At 36.6% G+C, this 20,495-nt stretch overlaps 1 protein-coding gene across 2 annotated transcripts in view; it reads left to right on the forward strand.

Moving 5' to 3' along the window:
• Positions 1 to 20,495, forward strand: part of itgav (integrin, alpha V) — a 51,500-nt gene that overhangs the window by 6,557 nt on the left and 24,448 nt on the right. For both annotated transcript variants that reach the window (XM_028435677.1, XM_028435676.1), the window contains 5 exons: positions 2,581 to 2,711; positions 15,473 to 15,564; positions 18,889 to 19,003; positions 19,295 to 19,356; positions 19,985 to 20,033. In XM_028435677.1, coding sequence (XP_028291478.1) covers positions 2,581 to 2,711; positions 15,473 to 15,564; positions 18,889 to 19,003; positions 19,295 to 19,356; positions 19,985 to 20,033 — 449 coding nt within the window. The remainder of the gene's footprint in view (positions 1 to 2,580; positions 2,712 to 15,472; positions 15,565 to 18,888; positions 19,004 to 19,294; positions 19,357 to 19,984; positions 20,034 to 20,495) is intronic.

The raw sequence follows: 20,495 nt of genomic DNA on the forward strand, positions 1-20,495 counted from the left end.
TTTTTTTTTTAACTCTGTTTGAGGTGTACTAATTTTATATTCTGATGTGATGATAAATTCTTAAATATACATCTAAGTTAGATTTAGGACATTTAGGAAAAGGTTGTGAGTTATAATGACAACCAATCTGGTGAGGGATGTTGATGACTGTCTTCTTGTTTTATATTTATGTATATTTATTTGAGAGATAACACCTAGCACAAATTGCTCCATAATGATCTTTTTGTCTCTTTCTTTTTTAGACTTTCGTAATAATAATAATAATAATAATAATAATAATAATAATAATGCATCAATTTTATATAGCACTTTTTTTGGGGCTCAAAGCCACTTTTCAGAATACAGAAAAATACATAAATAAAGAAATAACAATAAAAATAAAAAGGTTTAGGAAAAGTTTTAAAAGATTGGTTTTAAGGAGTGTTTTTAAAGTTCTGTAATGATATTGCCGATGCCGATATCAATCCAATACGATATCAGCACGAATCGTGCATACTTTTATTACGTATTTTGTAGTGTGAAATGTTAGAAAAGGCTTGATCAAGTGATGTTACTCAAACAGAGAACAATAGTCAACAATTAAAGTTCACTTCAGTTATTTTTTTACTGCCAGTATATGGTGGGAACAACTGAGGGCGGGGACAAAAACAACGAAAACTTGTCGGAGAGCTTATATCAGAGATTTTAGATGCAGTGCGATAAAATCCGATATTCGTTTTCTGGCTGATATCGGACCGATATCCGATATCAATATCAGATTGGGACACCTCTATTTACAATATCACTTAAAATAACGTTATATATTTTTTTATTTTGTATTAAAATACTGACCCAGATCTTCCCCTAAACAAGGCACATTACACAACTCACTCACACATGCTGTCCCCTTACAGGAGAAAAAGCCAAAAGTGGCACATATCATGGAGCTGTTTGTTAATAAATGTGCCTGTGTGGCATTTTGCATCAACAAATTTAACCTAGAATTGTCTTCCTGGTAAGACGTTATTTAGTCAAAAATGTCAAGATTTGTCATATATCCCCATTTTGAGAAAGAAAATATGGAGATACGAGTTTTAGTCCGTATCACTCGGTCCTTGTGTAATGATACATCCATCCTTTATGCTGTGGAAACTCAAACCATCGATGAACATCGTCAGTATTCACCTCTTTAGTGAAAAAAGAAGGATTTTTATTTAAATGTCTGACACATTTCAGCTAAAAAAAATGGTCAAATTCTGACAATAATTGTGTTAACTGGGTACATTATATTGTCTTAAATCGATCTAAGGCCCTTGAATCGAATCGTGGCATACTTGATATCGGTAAATATTATACCAACATGAAAGTATTGGATTTAAATTGGTTCAAGAACTCAGTCTGTTGTGGAATTGGACGGCTTCCAACATTTACGCGGTGACGGAGAGTGGAAAGGAGAGAGTCTGGCTGTGTTTGTGTGCGGAAAGGAGGAGCTGCTGCTGCTGCTGCTGCTCTTGGTTCTGCAGCAACCTGCACACACTTTTCTGACTCAAAATCACAACATGTTGTTTGATTGCGTCATTGCATCACCCGCTACTATTCGGCTTTGCTTTTAACTCACTCCACCGTAGCTGAATGTAGCTTTTTTGCAATGTTTGGTCGAATCTATTTGGTTACCGAATTTTCGGTGCATCTCTAATGCTGATTACCCACATAACTGTGCAGATGAAGGTATGACAAGAAGACCGTGTTTTTTCAAGTTACAGCTCTCATGTGTTATGTTTAGAGATGTAACGATTAATCGTAAGGCAGTTAAAAATCGATTCATAGGTATCTCGGTTGATATCGATTTTTTGAAAATTGAATCGCAGTACTTTTTTTAACCAGCAGAGGGCGCTATCCACAAGTGTAGGCGGCGGGCGGAGTCTGCTAATACTTTCTTTCTGGCCGCCTTCTACTCTTAAATATGTTAATAAATGATTCATTACCCCTTTAGCACCGAAAGAATATCTGTAATATTACTTGAATATCTGTAAAAGTCACGTCTTTCTATTAGCTCTGTCTGATAGCATAGATTCTCTTCTTCACTGCAAGATATCTGCATGCCAACCGACCACTGTGTTACCAGCGCCCTCTGCTGGTCCAAACAAATATGACGTAAATCAGTGTAATCACGGTTTGTTTTTTTTTAAAGTCCAATTGTTAAGGCACAAAATACATTTTCAGTTGCACTTTTAAAAGAAAAAGAAAAAGAACTATTGTGCAGTTTTGCATTGTTTATTTTAGAACCAGAATTTAAATTAATAGGCTTCATTTTCATTTCTATTATTCCTTTATTTATTTCATTCAAGATTTATTTTTAGTTAAATTACATTGTTTTGAATAGTTCATCAAGGGATTCTTTTGACAATGAAATATAAAAGGAAAATAATACAGTATTTTCTAGTTTTTTTCCCAAAAAAAAAAAAAATTGTCTACATTCCCATTTTGTAAAATAATCGTAAGAGAATCGTATCGTGAACCCAGTATCGTGAATTGAATCGTATCGGGAGTTGAGTGAATCGTTACATCCCTAGTTATGTTTCTGTCTCTCTGTTTGTTCAGATCAAATGTTCTGATTGGAGCTCCTCGAGCCAACGCGTCGTCCTCCGCCAGTATAGTGGAGAGAGGAGCCGTGTACAGCTGCCCCTGGAGGAGCGCCTCAGGCTGCCAGCAGCTGGTGTTTGATGATAAAGGTACTAAAACTAATGTTTCATGTCAACGTTGGAGACGGACCATCTTTGAGCGCATGATAGCATGAGCATTATCGTGTAATAAACCAGCACCTGGTTGGTGTGAATCAAAGCATTGTTCCAGCATTTTTATAGCTCTGACTGATTGTGTGGATGGTTCTACTTTTCTTTAACAAGTAATGAACACGTCAGTGGCACCTAATCCAAAGCAGAGTGGGTTTTCTTGCACTAAATATACTGTAGATTTTGTTGTGAGTGTAGGGGAAAATAACTGTATTTATATGAAACACCAAAAGATACTGAGGTTAGAATAGACAATAGTTCTTTTTATTTTACTCTGAATAACCTAAGGCAGTGGAAACGATGAAGTTGACATGCATTCTAATATAATAAGCAGCATTATTATCCCCCGCCACAAATGTGGAAGGGGGATAGGTTTGCGCTCCGTCTGCCCGTTCGTCCGAGTTAAAGGAGACAGCTTTTCTCAGAAATTGTATAAGATGGGATAACCAAATGTGGTGTGTGGCTTCAGGGTATCAATACCTTGATGGAGTTCGAAAATGAGAAGTGCACAAATATTTCTTCCGGAATTATTGCCCATGTTCCATTTTTTTTACTCTGTTCGAGGTATCTTCAAAGGGTACAGCACTTTTTTGGGACGCAAAGATGCTTTACAGAATACAGAGAGAGGGGTGTTCTAAAGTTCTGTAATGAGTCAGCATTCTTGATTGGTTGCGATATTGAGTTCCAGAGGGCGAGGGCGACGGTAGCAAATGCTCGGTCACTTGGTTTAGGATGTGGATTTATATTAGGGCTGGGCGATATGGAAAAAAATTAATATCACGATTTTTCAAAGTCAAACTCACGATTTCGATTTTATCACGGTTTTTTTTTTTTTTTTTAATAAAGCACACTTTTAATTAACATGCTAATTTTTGTTGAAACAAGCAAAAACATTTTTTTTTTTCAATTTATTTCAATGTTGTACAACTTATGAACACACAAACAAACTCACATCAACTACAAGATTACATATAAACTAACAAAATTCACAGTCTAGTTTTTTACTGTCAAGTTTTCAAGTAATACTTTTAAGTGTAAATTAGTGCAACTTGCAATGACAACAATCGTATAATGGCTCATCCAATGACGCAAAATAATTTTAGTGCACAAATGAACTTTTGGTTAAAAGAAAGTGCAAGTCTTTCACCATATTAGCCCCGCTGTCTGTCGTCATGCACGTCATTTTTTTTTCATCCATGTCCCACGACTCCAGAGCCTCTCTTAATCCTGCAGCTATTAGTTCACCAGTGTGATCCTCTGGGAAATACGTAGTTTGCAGAGTCGCATTGCGCAGCACCCAGTTGTCGATGTAATGAACTGTTATGCTCAAATATGGTTCAAATGTTCTGCTGGACCATAGATCACTTGTTGTGGCATAGAACTGCACATTTAGTATTTTTTGAGCAACTTTACTTCGACAGTCTGTATACATGCGTGGGATGACGGTGTTGGAAGCGCTTATCCAAAACTTCTACCATCTTCTTAAAGCCCACTCCTTCCACCGTTTGTAGCGGACACATCCTTTACTATATGAAGAGCCACAGCATCTGTAATAGTGTTCCAGCGTTGACTGCCTCTATCATAAGGTGTAAGTTTAGCGAAGGCATCTGATATCTTTTGCTGTAGTTTTGAAGCGGCCGCTGCGGGGGGTGATTTAGCTGCTTGTACAGCTCGACTTTCACTATACTGTTCATTATGTTTTCGCTTCAAATGGTTAAACAAGTTTGTGGTATTGCCGTCTGTTGCCTTTACCGTCTCCGTGCACACTTTGCATATTATATTATTATGCTCTTTGTCGTGTGGGGCGAAGCCAAACCAGTTCCAAATTAAGGACGTGGAGTTTCTTTTCGGGACATAATCTCCGCTCTCCGCTGCGACCGCCATGCTCCGTGCTTGTTGATGAATGAAACACAGGGGAGGGGATTACGTGCACCGATCACTCTGATTGGTTAAAGGTCACATGTCACCACTGCCAGAGGGGAGGGGGAGAGGGAGAGGAAGGAAAAGAGCAGCGCCTTCGGCTTTCACAAATATATGCTTATATCACGATCCTACGCTCTCTCAAAAAATACAGATCGTCAGCTTTGGAGATCGCAAGACGGTTTTATATCGTCATATCACCCAACCCTAATTTATATATATAAAAAAAATGAATAAATCATTTGTGTGGTATTCAAAAAAATAAAACATTAGATTTGCAGTTCAAAGGGCAGCAAGAACACTACCAAAAATATCATAAAATAGTGTCACAATATACCTCATAAACAAGAAATATATAAATGTATTTGTATATATATACTCTATATGTTCATGTATTTTTTTTTAATCTTTTTTGTTTTTATGACCACAACAACTGCCATAGTAAATACCCAACAAATGCAACATTTTTAATTCAGTAATTTATTTATCTATAAATTACTATAGAATTTACCTAATCGTTTGTTTGTTTTTTTCATCAACATGGCTACTATTACCAAAAGCAAATACAATACAATACAAATGTAAAAAAGATACATCTAATAATATAATGATATCTCAGTGGCAGTTTCACTGAAAGCTGCTGGGGCCGTTTTCCTCTTTTTAATGACAGACGTTTGCAGCTTTCCCAGTTTGCGCTAACAGTGATTATTGATGGGAGAGGTGGTGCTCGTTTTACTGTGGTCGTCTCCTGTTGAAACACATTCAGGAATGTGTAGTGAAGCAGGAAATGTGTGGACTCGTCTTTGGACTGGTTGTAGGGTTGAACACCAGTATCCTTCTCCTTGTGTTTATCAGTAATGCAAACATCAGTGTGTGTTACTGTTACTGCACAGGGCAGTGCCTGAGGTCAATGACAAGTACTGTAAATACCTCCCACTACTCAGCGACACAGGTATTACTCATTACTTTGTCATCATTCATTACTCTGTTTGCTTGGTGCCAGGTGAGCTTTGAGATCAGTTTGTGAAATGTAGTTTGGAAACAGATTTGTCACGTTTACAACACCAAAGTGTTCAGAACGTGTTTTTTCATGACTGTAAATACTGTGAATGACACCCACCCTTAATATTAACCCTATTAACCTCAAATATCAACACATTTTATCCTTGGGGTCAATCTGACCCCAGGGATATTTGCCTCCAAAAAATGATTTTCAGCAAATTCTTGACCAGGTTTTTAAGTCATGCACTTTGTTTATTTGTTGAATACATAAATAACGTCTTGATAATGAAATCCTGACCTGTTCTCTAGCGCCACCATCAGGCCAGACTTTTAAATTAGAATTCATTTATCTTGAATAGTTTTCATCCTAATCTTCCTAAATGTACTAATATTAATGGCTTGGGGTGTGTATTGCCTGGCATCTGGCAATACGATTGGTATCCCGATACGATTCAATATATCCCAATTTTAAAGTACAAGGCGATTTCTTTTTCTAAATATATGACTTAAGAAACTAATCTGTAAATGTGTACACCTTCATGAGAACATTATGTATGAAATATATTTTTTTGGCGTAATTTACACTCAAAACATTGGCTTTAACATGCCATGTGTCAACAACTTAAAATAAAAAAAATAACATCTGCCTGTGACTTTTAAACCAACTTTGACTTTAGTGCAACTTAACTGAGGTATATGCCTAGAACAACAAATAAATGCAGAAAGTTAGTACTTTCTTTTTAGATTATATTGAAAAAACACAAGCTAGTCAACATGCCCAGGTTTCAGTACTTCTTTGTGGAGTTACAATGTCTCCTGCACTGGAAAAGACTTTCCTGGTTAAATAAAGGCTAAAAAAGAAAAAAAAAATCGATATGCATTTTGAATTGATCCGAGAATCGCTCGCCGAATTGATTTTTTTCAACACTTCTCTTAATGACCATAAGAGTATGAACCTGATTGGTTGTGGTGATGGTATGCCACTATCAGGTCAAACTATCAATTTTAGTGTTAGTATATCTTGGAAATCATTTATTCAAATATTTTCTAATTTTGGGTGCACATTCATGACTCACCGAATGAACCGTATTGATTCTCTCATAAACATATCCTGTATGAACTCAGTTGTCAACTCTGCACTTGCAGGTATGGGGATGTACGGTCACACACAGACGGACATGTTTTACACCGCTAAAACAGCTTGGGGTCAATTTGACTCCAGAAGTACACCAGTGCGTGCAATATGCGTTCAGCATATTCAAAAAAGAAAAAAAAAACAAAAATCATGATAATTTAATCCTAAAACAAATGTACCCATTAAATTAGGAAAAGCCAAAAAGAAGAGTTAAGTTAACTTTTTAATGATAAACATTGAATAGGGTCAAATTGACCCCAAAGATAAAAAGGAGGGTTAACAAACATTCCAACCATTACTCAGAACACATTAGACTAAATGATAAGTTTGGGTTTCTGTTCTTCTTGGTCCCATCAGATGCTTAATAATCTAATATTAGTGAGCACTGCATTAAGTTAGTGTAATGTCTTTGTTTTGTGTTTCACAGGATATGGGTGATATCACCTGCCTCATTGCTGGCTTATCTGTGTCTCAGAGGGTGTGAACGACATTGCCTCACTAAAAAGATTTAACTGATAATAATCTGGTGTGCAGAATTGGAAAGGCAGAGTATGAAAACACGCCTTAAGTTATCCTTTAATGAATGTCTGGGGCGGCAGTATTTCTACACCGCTGGTGACTGACTACACTTTGTGACAGACTCGAGAAATAGAATTCAACCAGCTCAGACTAGTCTGCACAATGCAGGCTGTGATGGGGCCTTTTCATACCGAGAGGTGGCAAAAGTACGTTATTGAAGTATAAATACTTAAACAAAAAATGACTCTGATAAAAGTAAAAGTGTTGAAGTTGATAATATTTGTACTTTACTTGTCACCTTCATAATAAAACATAAAACTTCATCTCCTGTTTTATGGCAATGTTTTTTGTTGCTGAGAGAATTCATACTACTAGCACTAACAGTGTGTTGCCTTGTGTTTTTGCATGCACAATGAACAACACAAGAAGTAACACTACACATTTCTGACCAATCGGAACCATTCTCTCAAGATGCACTGAAATGAAAATTTGTGGCCGAAGCCAAATTAAATATAAACGCTTGGCCGAATCCCGAATATCGAATGCGGTTGTTGTTTTTCACAATTTTTTTTAATAGTGCATAAATAGCCTAGAATACATTTTTTAGACATGTTTTTTTTTGAGGGAATATAAATGTTTATTGAATATTCTGACATTTTTTTTTAAATAATCCAGTAGCCTGTGCTTTTCAAAAAAAGCACAACAAAGTTTTTCATTTATGTGAGGCCTTCAAACAAAACAAAACATTCATTCCAAAAAAACTAAAGTGCATTAAAGTGGATAAACCCACAACAAATGAATTAATGTCCTATTGGCACAAGTCTGTTTAGCCAGAGTAGATAGGCTAATAATGTAAACCGAAGACTCAAGTAAATCTCAATAAGTGTGTGCTTGTAACATCATACGCTTGTACAGGTGCACAACATATCCCAGGCCAGAACAGATTTGACAATAACAGCACTTCAGCTTCAAAATGTCGTACTCGGTATGCTGTTTAGGGTGCTTGGCTTTTACATGACAAATGAAAGCAGTAGTGCCAAAGGGCTTTGCAGAGGAACCCCCTCTAGATAGTTTGGTTGAACACTCGTTGCAAACCGCAATTTTTTTTTGCTCTCCAACACTTTAAAGGGGACATATTATGCTATTTTTCATCCATCTCCATTTGTTCTAAGATCCCCAAAAACCATGGTATTTGAGGTTTGAGTGGGCGTGACTATGCTGACGGACGCCACACGACAGTTGATCACCAGTGACTTTCTTTTGCTATCCACACACTATTGTTGTTGTTTTCAGCCAAAAAACTGCACATTACAGTTAAACACATAGCTATTTAAGCGGCTATTGTGATTGTGAGTCAGAAAAACACAGTTTTGTGACGTGTATGGGCAGTGCAGCGCCGTGCAGCAACAGCAGCTTCAACAGCATAAGCAGCTGCTTCAAACACTTACCGGAGCTGCTACGTTGCTTTATTGTCATCTCATGTAGAGATTACAGGAATAGTCCATTCAAGGTAATAGTTCACTCTTTGTGCTGCCGCAGCGGTCGCATTGTGTCGCAAACACAGGGTTGCTAGATTCGTGGTCCGTGTTTGGGCTGTTTTTATTGGAACCGGCGGGTTCAAAGATGATTTGATCTGGCAACACTTTTACATGTACAAATGTAGAAAATTTGAAACAAAGCAATTTTCTCTGTCTTTTAAGACATACACAAACCACAAACAAATGACTGGATGGGTTTATTTCATATTTTGTGTGCTGGTATATCCACACCGCCGACATTTTACCGAAGGCGAGAGGTCACCGCGTCACTGCACGTTGTTTGGTTGCGTCATTGCGTCACTACTATTCGGCCTTACTTTTAACTCACTCCACCGAAGGCTGAATGTGGCTTTTTTTGCAACATTCGGCCGAATATTCAATCCCTAGTTCTCTGAGATGCACGTGAATTCCAAAATAATGCAACAAGCACAAGCAAGAAGTGACAGTCTTCACTTTTGGAAACTTAAAACAGATATTGCAATGCTTATAAAAGTCTTGGTTAAGTTATCAAAATCGTTTTTGTGTTGATAAATAATTCCTGAGTGGTAGTTTAAAAAAAAATAAAAAATGTAGATTGTTGTAAATAATGACAAGGAATCTTTATGGAATTGGACTAAATGTAATGTTCTGTTCAGGAACAAGAGCAAACCCTATGAACAAAAAGAGGTGACAGAGTAACTCGCTGACATCCAGGATGTACCAAAGCAGGAGACATGCACATTGTGTTTGTGGGAGACTTTGTGGTGAAGTAGTTCTATGTGGTAATTGGTATTCAGTCTGAAAACTCAAGCATTGAAGTCGGAAGGTACAAAAATACAAAGAGCAGAAGTAAGACTACACTGAAAGATTGTAAAACCTTTTCTTCCTCAGTAGTGCTGCAGTTTTTATGCCTGAAAATACATCGGAACCTCTTTTACAACATTTTACGATAGTAAAGACTATTTCATCATCTTAGTGCATTTGATTTACAGCAAGTTTCTCCACCATGATTTGGAAGGGCTTGTGAATCCCCATTTTCTACCTTCCCATTTATTTTAATACTTAGCAACCTACAAATATAATTTTGTATTTCATGATATCAAAAGGTAATAAAGAATATATACAATATTGCTATCTGTGGCCAATTATTGTAATAATATACTGTACCACTTCCCATTGATTATAGAAAGTGTCTATTTGTACGGTTGCCGTACAGACAACCCCCGGTGCTATTGGTTTACCGAAGTACACGTACTTAGCGGGTTAGGTTTACAGTTAAGTTTAGTCTTAGTCACGTGACCTAAACTGGCCAATGAGGGGTGCTGCATAGGGATAGAATGTCGGTGTTGATACGACAACTGTACGGATAGCCACTTCCTTGATTCAATTTAAGGGTGTAAGAAAGGATCGGTTTGACAATAAATCGCGATATTTCACCTTGTGATTATTGTATCAATTAAAAAATGTACAAATTTAGTTTTATAATCATGTTTTTAACAACAAAAAATTGCGCTAACATATGTGTAGCATTTAAACTCCTTGTCACTAGGTGTCAGTGAACCACATCAAACCTTGTTAAACTACTTCACCCCTCAATGCATTTTAGCTTTATAATTGATTGCACTTTATTTTCATAAAACATACTGAGCACTTTTATTGATGTATGTGGTTACTTTTTGTATATGATAATTTAAGAACTGAACAGAATCAGAATCTGTTGTAGAAGCACAAGTTAAAGTTTTTGATAAATATGCCACTTGTTTTTGATATTGGTATTTTAATTAGTTAGTTACCATTTACTTGTTTTTGCAAGTTAAAAAATAAAGAAATAAATTGCATTTCATACCATTTTGTACATTTAAAGGTGAAATTTGTAATTATTGATATTGTGATGTATATCATATTGTTTAGTATCGGGATATTTTGTATCATGAATGCAAATCATGTATCGTATCGTCAGATTCATGGCAATGCACACAACCCTAAATACATGGGATAAGAGTATCTCGTTAACTATTATTATTTAATATTAATAAAAAGAGAAAACATTAGAAAAGACTTTTGTATGTTTAATCCAATCGTCCATCAGCTGCTTAATCTTTACCTAATGCTTTGACTGGTTTTTTTTACAAGTACACTAATTGTCTTGAACACCTACTACCAGCCCTTATTCTGTCCTAATTCTACTCTAACAACCCTTAAACACCTTGTGTGTTGTTGCCTTCACACTGCAGGCTGCTGACGGCCTCTTATGTCCATAAAAGGTGATTTTTCTACAACTCAGCCCACTAAAGTCTGGTCATGTAGGCCATTTAGCAAAAAAGCCCCCCCTTTTTGTACTTCACTTGTATGTTGGACTGTACTCTCAGATGTATCAGCAAGAATCTGACCTGATGTAGTACCTTTGGGCAAGACACTGGAAATATAAGAATGGCCAAAGTCTGCAGAAACTAACTGGATGCAGGCGTTTTTCCCCTCTGGCTGTAATAATGCTGTTAGTAGATGGCTTATTTATTGTGTGTGTGTGCGCGTGCGCGTGTGTCCGTCCTACAATAGAGGTCTTTGTTGTAGATTTGACCAGTGTGATTGCTTAGCCTAAGCTTTACTGAACCAGGGGGCAGAATTAACTGGAATTCTTCCTTGTGTGTTGTTGTTTTGAATGTGTGTAGTGGTAGAACTCTGATTCAGCCCACATGGTTTAGGCTGTCTCGCCTTCAGCAACCGTTCTTCCTGGTTTTTTCTGTTTTATTTCTGTCTGCCCTGATGGTAGCGTGTCAGACTGCACCACCATGCATCAGCATCACTCACTGTCTGTTCTATAGAAAGACAGATCTGTCAAACGTTGACGTCTGATCTGGACTCTGCATACGATTGTCTATGTTGATCACAGAGTTACGAAGACGAATGCTCAGCAAGTAACAATATTTGACAAGTGCAAGACAATGCATCTGTTATGTATCACCAATAGGGCTGAACTATTAATTGCATTTGCGATATTATCGCGAACTTTTTCTAATCGCAAAAGCTTTTTTTTTTTGTCCTGTCTTGTACTGTCCTGTTATGTTCAGAGAGTGTTGAAGAAGTGCAGTCCACATGTTTACATGTTTCATGAAACGTGAAGTTAGTTAGACATGTTGAAGAAGTAAAGCCATAGATTTGTTTGCTTTATTGTTGTAATCTGAGCTTTAAAATTCATATTTTATATTTAATTAAAGTTGAAATAAATCTGAAATTGTTTATTATGAAACAGATTGATTTATTGCTTGTGTTCATTGAAAAATACATGACAAGAGGCCCTTGGAAAAAAAATTGCATGCGACTCCACGTGGGGTCATGACGCCAAGGTTGAAAAACAGAACTCAAACAAATCAGCAGCACAGTGATGTTAAGTGGAAGATCAATAATTGAACCAATAATTGTTATTATGCTTGTAATTGAAATGAGACTTAAAACTTTAAAGAGTGACATAATGGATGGATGAATGCATGAACAGCTGATAATATATGAGCAGCTGTAGAGTATTATTCTAACAACTGTCAGTGTTTACTCACCAAATTCACCAGTACTAAGATGTTATACATTTGATGTATTTTACATTTACAACAAAGCTCTTTTTAGTTGTACAAAATAAAATACAGTAAGGCCCATTTACGCTAGAGTATACTCAATAGATAACGATTCGTAGGCCTCGGTACTCTCCATTTTCTTGGCCTTGCTGTTTATCCTAAATGTGTTTTTGCTGAAAGCTGGCACTCTCCCTTTGAGAAACATCACACAAAGACTAGATTGTAGGCATGACTATTGTTTTGTTGACATGGTAACGAGTTGGCAAATTACACGTGTTGCCAACATGACTACAAATGAACTATCCAGTTTGTTTGTTGACAAAGTGTGAGCTCTGGTGCTGTTGGGCTTCATTCATAAATTAATAAAGGGATTAGATTAGATTTACGTTTCTTTAGAACAGGGATCAGCAGAAACCTATGTGACATGGAGTGCCAGTTTAAAATGCTCTTCTTACTGAGTGTGCTGCTATTATCAACAATACCACAAAGTTAAATTGTGACAAAAAAAGAAGAAAATCACTTCCAACATACTGAGTTTTTCATTCCAGTCATATAGAACACAGCTAATCATTTTTTAAAGATCTTTTGCTCTTATTAACAACTCCAAACACTGTTTTCAGAAATGCATTTTAAACATCTTGCAGTGGGAAGACGGGCCAAAACTGAGACTATGGTGCAACTGTACTATATCTGTTATATCATAAAAAACAGAGCCATAACAGTACTACTTTTGTATTATATCACAACAAAAGAGCTGCCACAACATTTCAAAGATTTGGACACACATTTAAACTTGTATGTTTTCAAACTTGAAGTAAACACTTGAATCACTCAAACTACAAGCATGTGTAGGCTGAAGGAACATCAAGTTAACAGATGAGTACCAGACTTTAACCACTCCTGAATGGTTCTTAATTTATGAACCTTTGTAGCCTAATATTTGACATTACATTTTTCAAGAATTAAAGGTTTTACATTCAGAGTTTTTAGGAGAAGCCTTAGAATTGCCTGATTTTTGTGCCTTCATGTTTGTCCGATTTTGACAAATAAGCAATCAGAAAATTCTGAAAGTTCCTGATTTACATTCCTCATTACATTTTCTCTTTCCCATTCATTTCTGTTGGAAATGTCATCTTTTTCAACTTTTTAGACCTTCATCCTCAGCCATTCTTAAACTGATTTTGATCATTTAACCTTTAACATGCTCAACTAGTGCCTTCGACCCATTTCAACTTTTTTCAACCCATTGCTATTATTCAGCTATTGCTAGTTTAATGCTAGGTTAATGCTATTGCTAGGTTAGTGTTAATGCTACGTTAGTGGTAATGCTAGGTTAATGCCATTGCTGGGTAATTGTTAATGCTAGGCTGATGCTAATACTGGGTTAATGCTATTCCTAGGCTAGTGTTAGGTTAGTGCTAATGCTAGGTTAGTGCCATTGCTAGGTTATTGTTACTGCTAGGCTGATGCTAATGCTATGTTAATGATATTGCTAGGTTAGTGCTATTTCTAGATTAATGCAATTGCTAGGTAATTGTTAATGCTAGGCTGATGCTAATGCTAGGTTAATGTTATTGCTAGGCTAATGCTGGGTTAATGCTAATGCTAGGTTAATGCCATTGCTAGGCTATTGTTAATGCTAGGCTGATGCCACTGCTAGGTTAATGCCATTATTAGGTTAATGCTAATGCTAGGTTAATGTTATTGCTAGGCTAATGGTAATGTTAGGTTTATGTTAACGCTAGGCTAATGCAATACTATGCTGTATTAAAGCTAGCTATTATTAAAACTACTGTAGCTATTGTTAATATTAATGCTAAATCCAATGATAATGCTAGTTAATGTTAATGCTAGCTAGTGTTAGCTAATGCTAATGTTAATGCTAAGCTAATGCAGTGCCATGCTGACCAGCACCTGCATCCTCACTTGCATTTTCTTCAGGAAATGAAAGTGAGGATGCAGGATTGCAGGAGTCTAGTTCTTACTATTATTTAATATTTTAATCAGACTTTTTTCATTTCGTTAGTTTGCCACTATAATAACTCATCAGCAGCTTGTCATTTTAAACAGCATCTGTTCATGAGTATAAGCTTAAAAATAATTCAACAACAAAAAACATTGCCAAACTTTTTTTGTCCACAGCCAAAATTAGAAAAACATCAAGAATAGCGAATAAAAAGTGTTGCTAAAGTTTTTTTGTTTTGTTTATAAGCTTAAATTACAGTCAAAATTTTACAATTTAGGTAATGTATTGCTACCCTTAAGTCAGCAGAAATCCCCAAACCAAGGTGAAATGGTAGTGTAATGATTTGGACTGCCAACTGATATAAAAGCAGCCACCAAATGTGTAACATTTGACAACTTCTTTAAGATGCGGAGGTGACAACCTCAGGAACCTCGTAAAAGCCTACTAGTAGTTTGGAAAACTGACAAAAAAGGTGTATAGTAGTGGGTACTTTTAGTAGTGCACTACAAACTGTAATTATACATCAGATAAAAAGAGAGAAGCAAGAGCGTTATTTAAAAATGTATAACATTTGTAACTTCTACCAATTCTTTCTTGTTTCACTTCCTATGATTACTCCAATATTCCTCCTGTCCAGCCCATCTGTTGGCAGCCTTGGAAACTAAAGGAAGGTCAAAGTAATTTATAGCCACAGCTGTGCTTCTTTGTGTCACAAGGTGGCTTTGAGTTTATTCCTGTTTGAATGGAAAGTTTAGACACTTTATGTTTGGAAAAAGTGTGCCATTAAAGCAATATGGAATGGTTCCCCAAACAGGTGGTCGTCGTCTGTACAGAAAACTGTTGTACAGATCAATGTCCACACCATTGAGGTGTTGACTTTGATCATCCAAAGCAAAATAAAGCATTTCCTTTCTTTTCAGTGATGCTTCCAAAACTGGTCAAAAAATATAAATATTTATTTTCTGACTAGACCTCAGTGTCCCTGAAATCATGCAATCAGTGTATTTGTTATTTCTGTCATGAAAAGCCTTGCACATTCTTGCATCATGTTTAAAGTAGACTCTCTCTTTTTCTAGATGACCGCAAAAATGATGATGGAGTTCAGATGGAGTTTAAATCCAAACAGTGGTTTGGTGCCTCGGTGCGATCTGATGGAGAACACATCTTGGTAAGAAATGCTGCATCCCTAATATGGCTGATTGGTATTAGTTTGAGATTTTTCTAATCAGGTGTTTTTCTGATTAAATCCTCTTTGTGAAACCCTACACAGAAAATCTTCGGTGACAGATTTGCATTGGAGCCTTACCAGTTGGGTAAATTGTCATTACTGGCTGTCAAACTTTCCGAAAATCATGCCTTCATGCTTAGTAGGGTTAATTGAGCTAGCTATTGTTAATAATGATATATTCCTATGCTTTAGATGTGCGTATGGTAACATTACGCTGAAATCATGCGGTTACGTGGCGCAAAAGATTTTGCGTCAGATTTGGCACATCTTTCAGCCACCAGTTTTAGGGAAATTATGGTGGAGATGAGTGGCATTGTCATAAAACTTGTAGGTAAGGTTTTATTCCGTGTCATGTTGCTATTTGTATTTCAAGAGGTTAAGTCGGCTTTCTGTGACATTTCCTATCGCATTTTGATATTTCAGTCTATTTGCTATGCGTGATTCAACTACCCGTCTCCAGAAAGAGTCGTGTGTAAATGAGGAAACATGAGGGTATATTTTGTCACATTCCCATTTATGCCTGATTTAAGTTAAATAAGTACTTCTTACCCTTCCTTAGGGACGGCTGGTGATGGTTCATTTATTTAATTGCAATAACAAAACATGCATTGCTGTCTAAAAAAGATTTCACTTCTTGTAGTGTTGACCTTTGACAGCATGTGCAGACAAAGAGAAAAAAAAAAAAATAGTTAAATATTTACATTTCAGGAAGTAAATTCCAAAATGTTCCTCTGTCCTCTGTGATCATGGCAAATCTGAGTCCCTGGTCGGCTATTCAGGCAGGAGATTAGTGCTTTCAGACGGGTAGTTGTCTGAATACAGAGTTTGCAGACCCCTGGTTGAAATGAAAGTAAAGGGTGATAATGAGGAAAATCCTTCCCAAACTAGCTTTAAAGAAACATGTTATATACAGAAACTCAAGGCTACTTTCTAATGTTTGACTTTGCTTTAAAACCTTCGGCCTGTAGATTATGGTTGTTTCAAGCGCAAGATAAATCTGTGGGGGACAAAGTGCACACAGTGTATTTGAATGAGCAAGTCTTATATTAACATGGTGGTAAGTAATGATTGGTAGGTTGATTTTTTTTCAAACATGTAAAATGATAACAGAACAGCAGAAATAGACCATTGATTTGATCCACAGACACTTAAACCTGCCAATTTACATGTGTGAAAAGGAGTAGGAAGAATACTTACTTATTTACTCCTACCCCTTTATTCACTAGTGATTTTTCTTTTCTTTTTTTTTTAAATGCAACTGATAATACAATTAATACTTGCCCATATATCATCATAAAAACAATCTACTTATTCACAAATAGTCCATAGCTAATCAATATTACTCAAAACAGAAGAAAAAACAACTAGTGCTCAGTAAAGCTCTTCTTCATTCCTGTACCTTGTGAAAATAATTTCTTGTTTTGAAATATTTTCCTGTTTTTAAACTGAATTATGTTTGAACACTGTTTTAGCTCCACACTCATTATGTTCCATAGTTAGAATTTAAGTGACAAACATGAAGACTTAAAATTTTTAAATGTAACTTTACCCTTAATTTGAAACCCCCAACTCATTTTATGAACATGTTTTGGATATTTTCTGGCAGTAGATTATTTCTTGCTTTGTATAAATCTGTGCAGTTTTAAATTGTACAAGGTCACAGAATTTTCAAGTTTTAGACTGTAGGAATAAGGAATTTGTGTGTTCTCGAAAACCAACATTATTAATTATTCTCATGGCTCTTTTCTGTGTTGAGCCTTTTTACGTGTTTCCCAAACCTCCAAACAGTAACTTAGGTACAGTAAGACTCGTGAACAATAGAGTTTGTTGAGTGAATTGTGATCCAGAATGTGTTTTGCTTTGGCAAGGACTGAAATACTTCTAGACAGTTTGGTTTGTTTTGGACATGTTTTATATGAGATTTTGTCATCAATTGTCACACAGAGAAATGTATTTTCATTCACCCTTTCTATGTTGACACCATCCATCTGTATCTACACTTGAGTATTTGTTTTACAGTTTACAAATCACATGCATTTTGTTTTGCTCAGATTTAATAACTTGTTTTTGTCAAACCACTCTTTTATACTTAATTCTGAAGTGATAATGTAGTAACCCACACGCTTCATTACACCGTCTCCCTGCATCAGAACCTTTTCGAAGTGCCTGGTTGAGTTTTATTTTTCACGGAAATGTACCCACATCTGTGGGTAAGGTCATTTTTGTGTGCGCGCAGCACTTCAAGGATGACTGCTTCTGCAACCTCCGCCAGTATAAAGAAGGATTTACCAAAAGACATTGTCTGATTGAGGGTTCAATTCCTTCTATCTTTGGAGACGACGAACAGAGCACTTCGGTAAGCTGTAAATAACACTAAAAAGTGTGATGATAAGACGTCCCTGTCATTGTTTTGTTAGCATTAGCAGTTGCACCATCTTCAGACTTCATATGTTAGCGCTGTGTGCTCGTTTTAGATCCTTGATGATATGGCCTACGTGATTTAATTTAAGTCTAAAGTTTTCATTAGTCATTTCATTTTGCCGTTTTTGTCTTTGAAAAGACTAGCTTGGCGCTAGCGTTAGCTCGGTGCTTGTGTTAGCTCACTTGTTAGGGTTCTGCAGGTTCATCATCTTCATTTTCATCTCGCTCCGCTGGGTCAGACTCTGGCTCGAACATGTGAGGCTGGATGGACAAGTATTCCGTTGTTGACATTTTGTAAATAACCTCTGAATAAAAAGTTTATGCGCCGCTACATAGCCGTATCTCTTCTATCAAACTACAAAAATGGCCAGGCAGGGTGGAGTTGAACTGAGTGTCACCTGAAGAGGGGGTGGGGTATGAAGTGTCTCATTTGCATTTAAAGAGACCACACCAAAACGAGTTGCTCTCAGAAGCACATCAGAAAAGGGGTAGAAAAGGGGTCTATGGAGCTATAATAATGAGGAATTCAGACCCAAGCATTGCAGTTCCGCTTTATATAGACCACAACTGTATGATTTATATGTAAAAAGGAAGGATTTAAAACCATGATATGTCCCCTTTAAGACAAATAGATAGGATTGAAAATCTTTATAATTTAAAAAAAAGTTGTGAATTTTTTTTAATAATACCAAAAAAAAAGCAATGTTCGGACACAAGGTGTATGGATCTTAAAATTAAAGTTGCTATTAGCTTGGTGCTGTTCCTTTCACTTCATCATTTCCAGTGAGCAGATTATCATAACCTAAGAAATGTTATTTATTCTTTATACTGTGTGTTTTTTAGGCTTGCGCTCCCCTCTACCAGTGGTCAACATACAGTGTGTCTGAACGGGAACCGGTTGGAACGTGTTACTTAATGAAAGACAACAAAGTGGTCGAGTACTCGCCCTGCAGATCAAGTACGTCCACACATCTGTTCTCTCATGGGAAGACCACATTCTAGTCCACATTCATTTAATTTTTAAATGTTGATTTACAGTGCATGATTTTGTAGTGTCAGGTTTTAATCTCACTGTGCTGTAAATTCACCAAGTAACCTTATCCTTTTGTAGAAACCCACTGGTAGGTTATTAATCAGTCCTTTTTTAGAAAGTTAAAGTGACACTTCAGCTGATTTTTCTTTCATGCCTTATATTAATCATCACGAGGGCCTACATTTTATTCATGTTGTTGTTTTGTTTGGTTTCTAGCTGCCAACTCACCTGAAGGTCAGGGTTTCTGCCAGGCAGGCTTCAGCGCAGACTTCCTCAAGGTGAGAGATCTCTGCCAAATCATTATCAAGTGCAACAAACAGGTGCACCCAAACAACATGATCCTGTTTCTTTTCAATATTTAAAGAAAAGCTGTACAAAACTAGAGCCAAGTGTGTAAAAAGAAGAGAATCAGGAGGCTCTGCTTGTGTGAAATAGAGCCTAACACAGTCATAGATTCTCTTAAAATGTAATATAATTAGGAACACTGAAGTCTTAACTTAGTCGACAGCTGTTTAAAGTTTTCTTGATCTTTTTTGGCTAAAGGGCGTGATTCCCTAAAGCTCTGTGTGGAAGGAGGCTCAGAAGGAGAGACTAAACGAAAAGTTGACGCCAAGTCTAATGAAATTATTTGGAGGAAGACTTAAAAATATTTTTTTCAGTACTAGCTATTTATTCAGGCTAAATTGTTTTGTAAAATAGTAACTTATATAGGGACCAACTTTTCAGAGCCAAAAAGTTGATGAGAAGGCGTTGGGCTCAGTCAGTGATGGAGATTATAGATGTTTAATTCAACAAATTACTTCTGGTTTCTGGCACATTAAAGAGTAAATTGGATTTGGAATTAAAGTAAGTGAAAGTAATACAATTTGACAATTTTTTCTCATTCCTTTTTTAATGCGGCTTCAGAAGAACAAAAAGGTGGTGGTGGGAGGACCGGGCAGCTTCTACTGGCAGGGTAAGTGTTTGTCCAACACTCAGAGAATAGACTGTAAAATGGGATTGTGGCAGCCCCCAAAGCCTGCTGTTCTTCTTTGGTTTCACCTTTTGTACGTTAGAATATATCCAAAATGCAGTATTTTTCATATAAGGTCCAGTAGCAAGCTATTTCTCACCCCTCTCCTATTGTTATAAGAAACCCATTTAAGATGATAGTCCATTGTTTTGTCGCTGTATGGCTTTGGGTCACAAACGCGTCAGATCATCCCATAAATGCGATATGACGGCTGCTAAAAATGAAACTGATTGTGAGCGTTCAGGCTGCTCTTCAGATTATCTTTACACTGAACGTAAAGATATGAAATGTGATAATAACTGTAGTATCAACCTGTGTTCGCGATGTTTGTTTTACCTGTGAGGTATAGTTTGAGAAGGAGGAGCTCACTTTCTTAAGTAGGGTAGGAGGAGTGAGGATTGTCAG

Source organism: Gouania willdenowi, chromosome 21 (assembly GCF_900634775.1).
Source record: "Gouania willdenowi chromosome 21, fGouWil2.1, whole genome shotgun sequence".
Lineage (NCBI taxonomy): Eukaryota > Metazoa > Chordata > Actinopteri > Blenniiformes > Gobiesocidae > Gouania > Gouania willdenowi.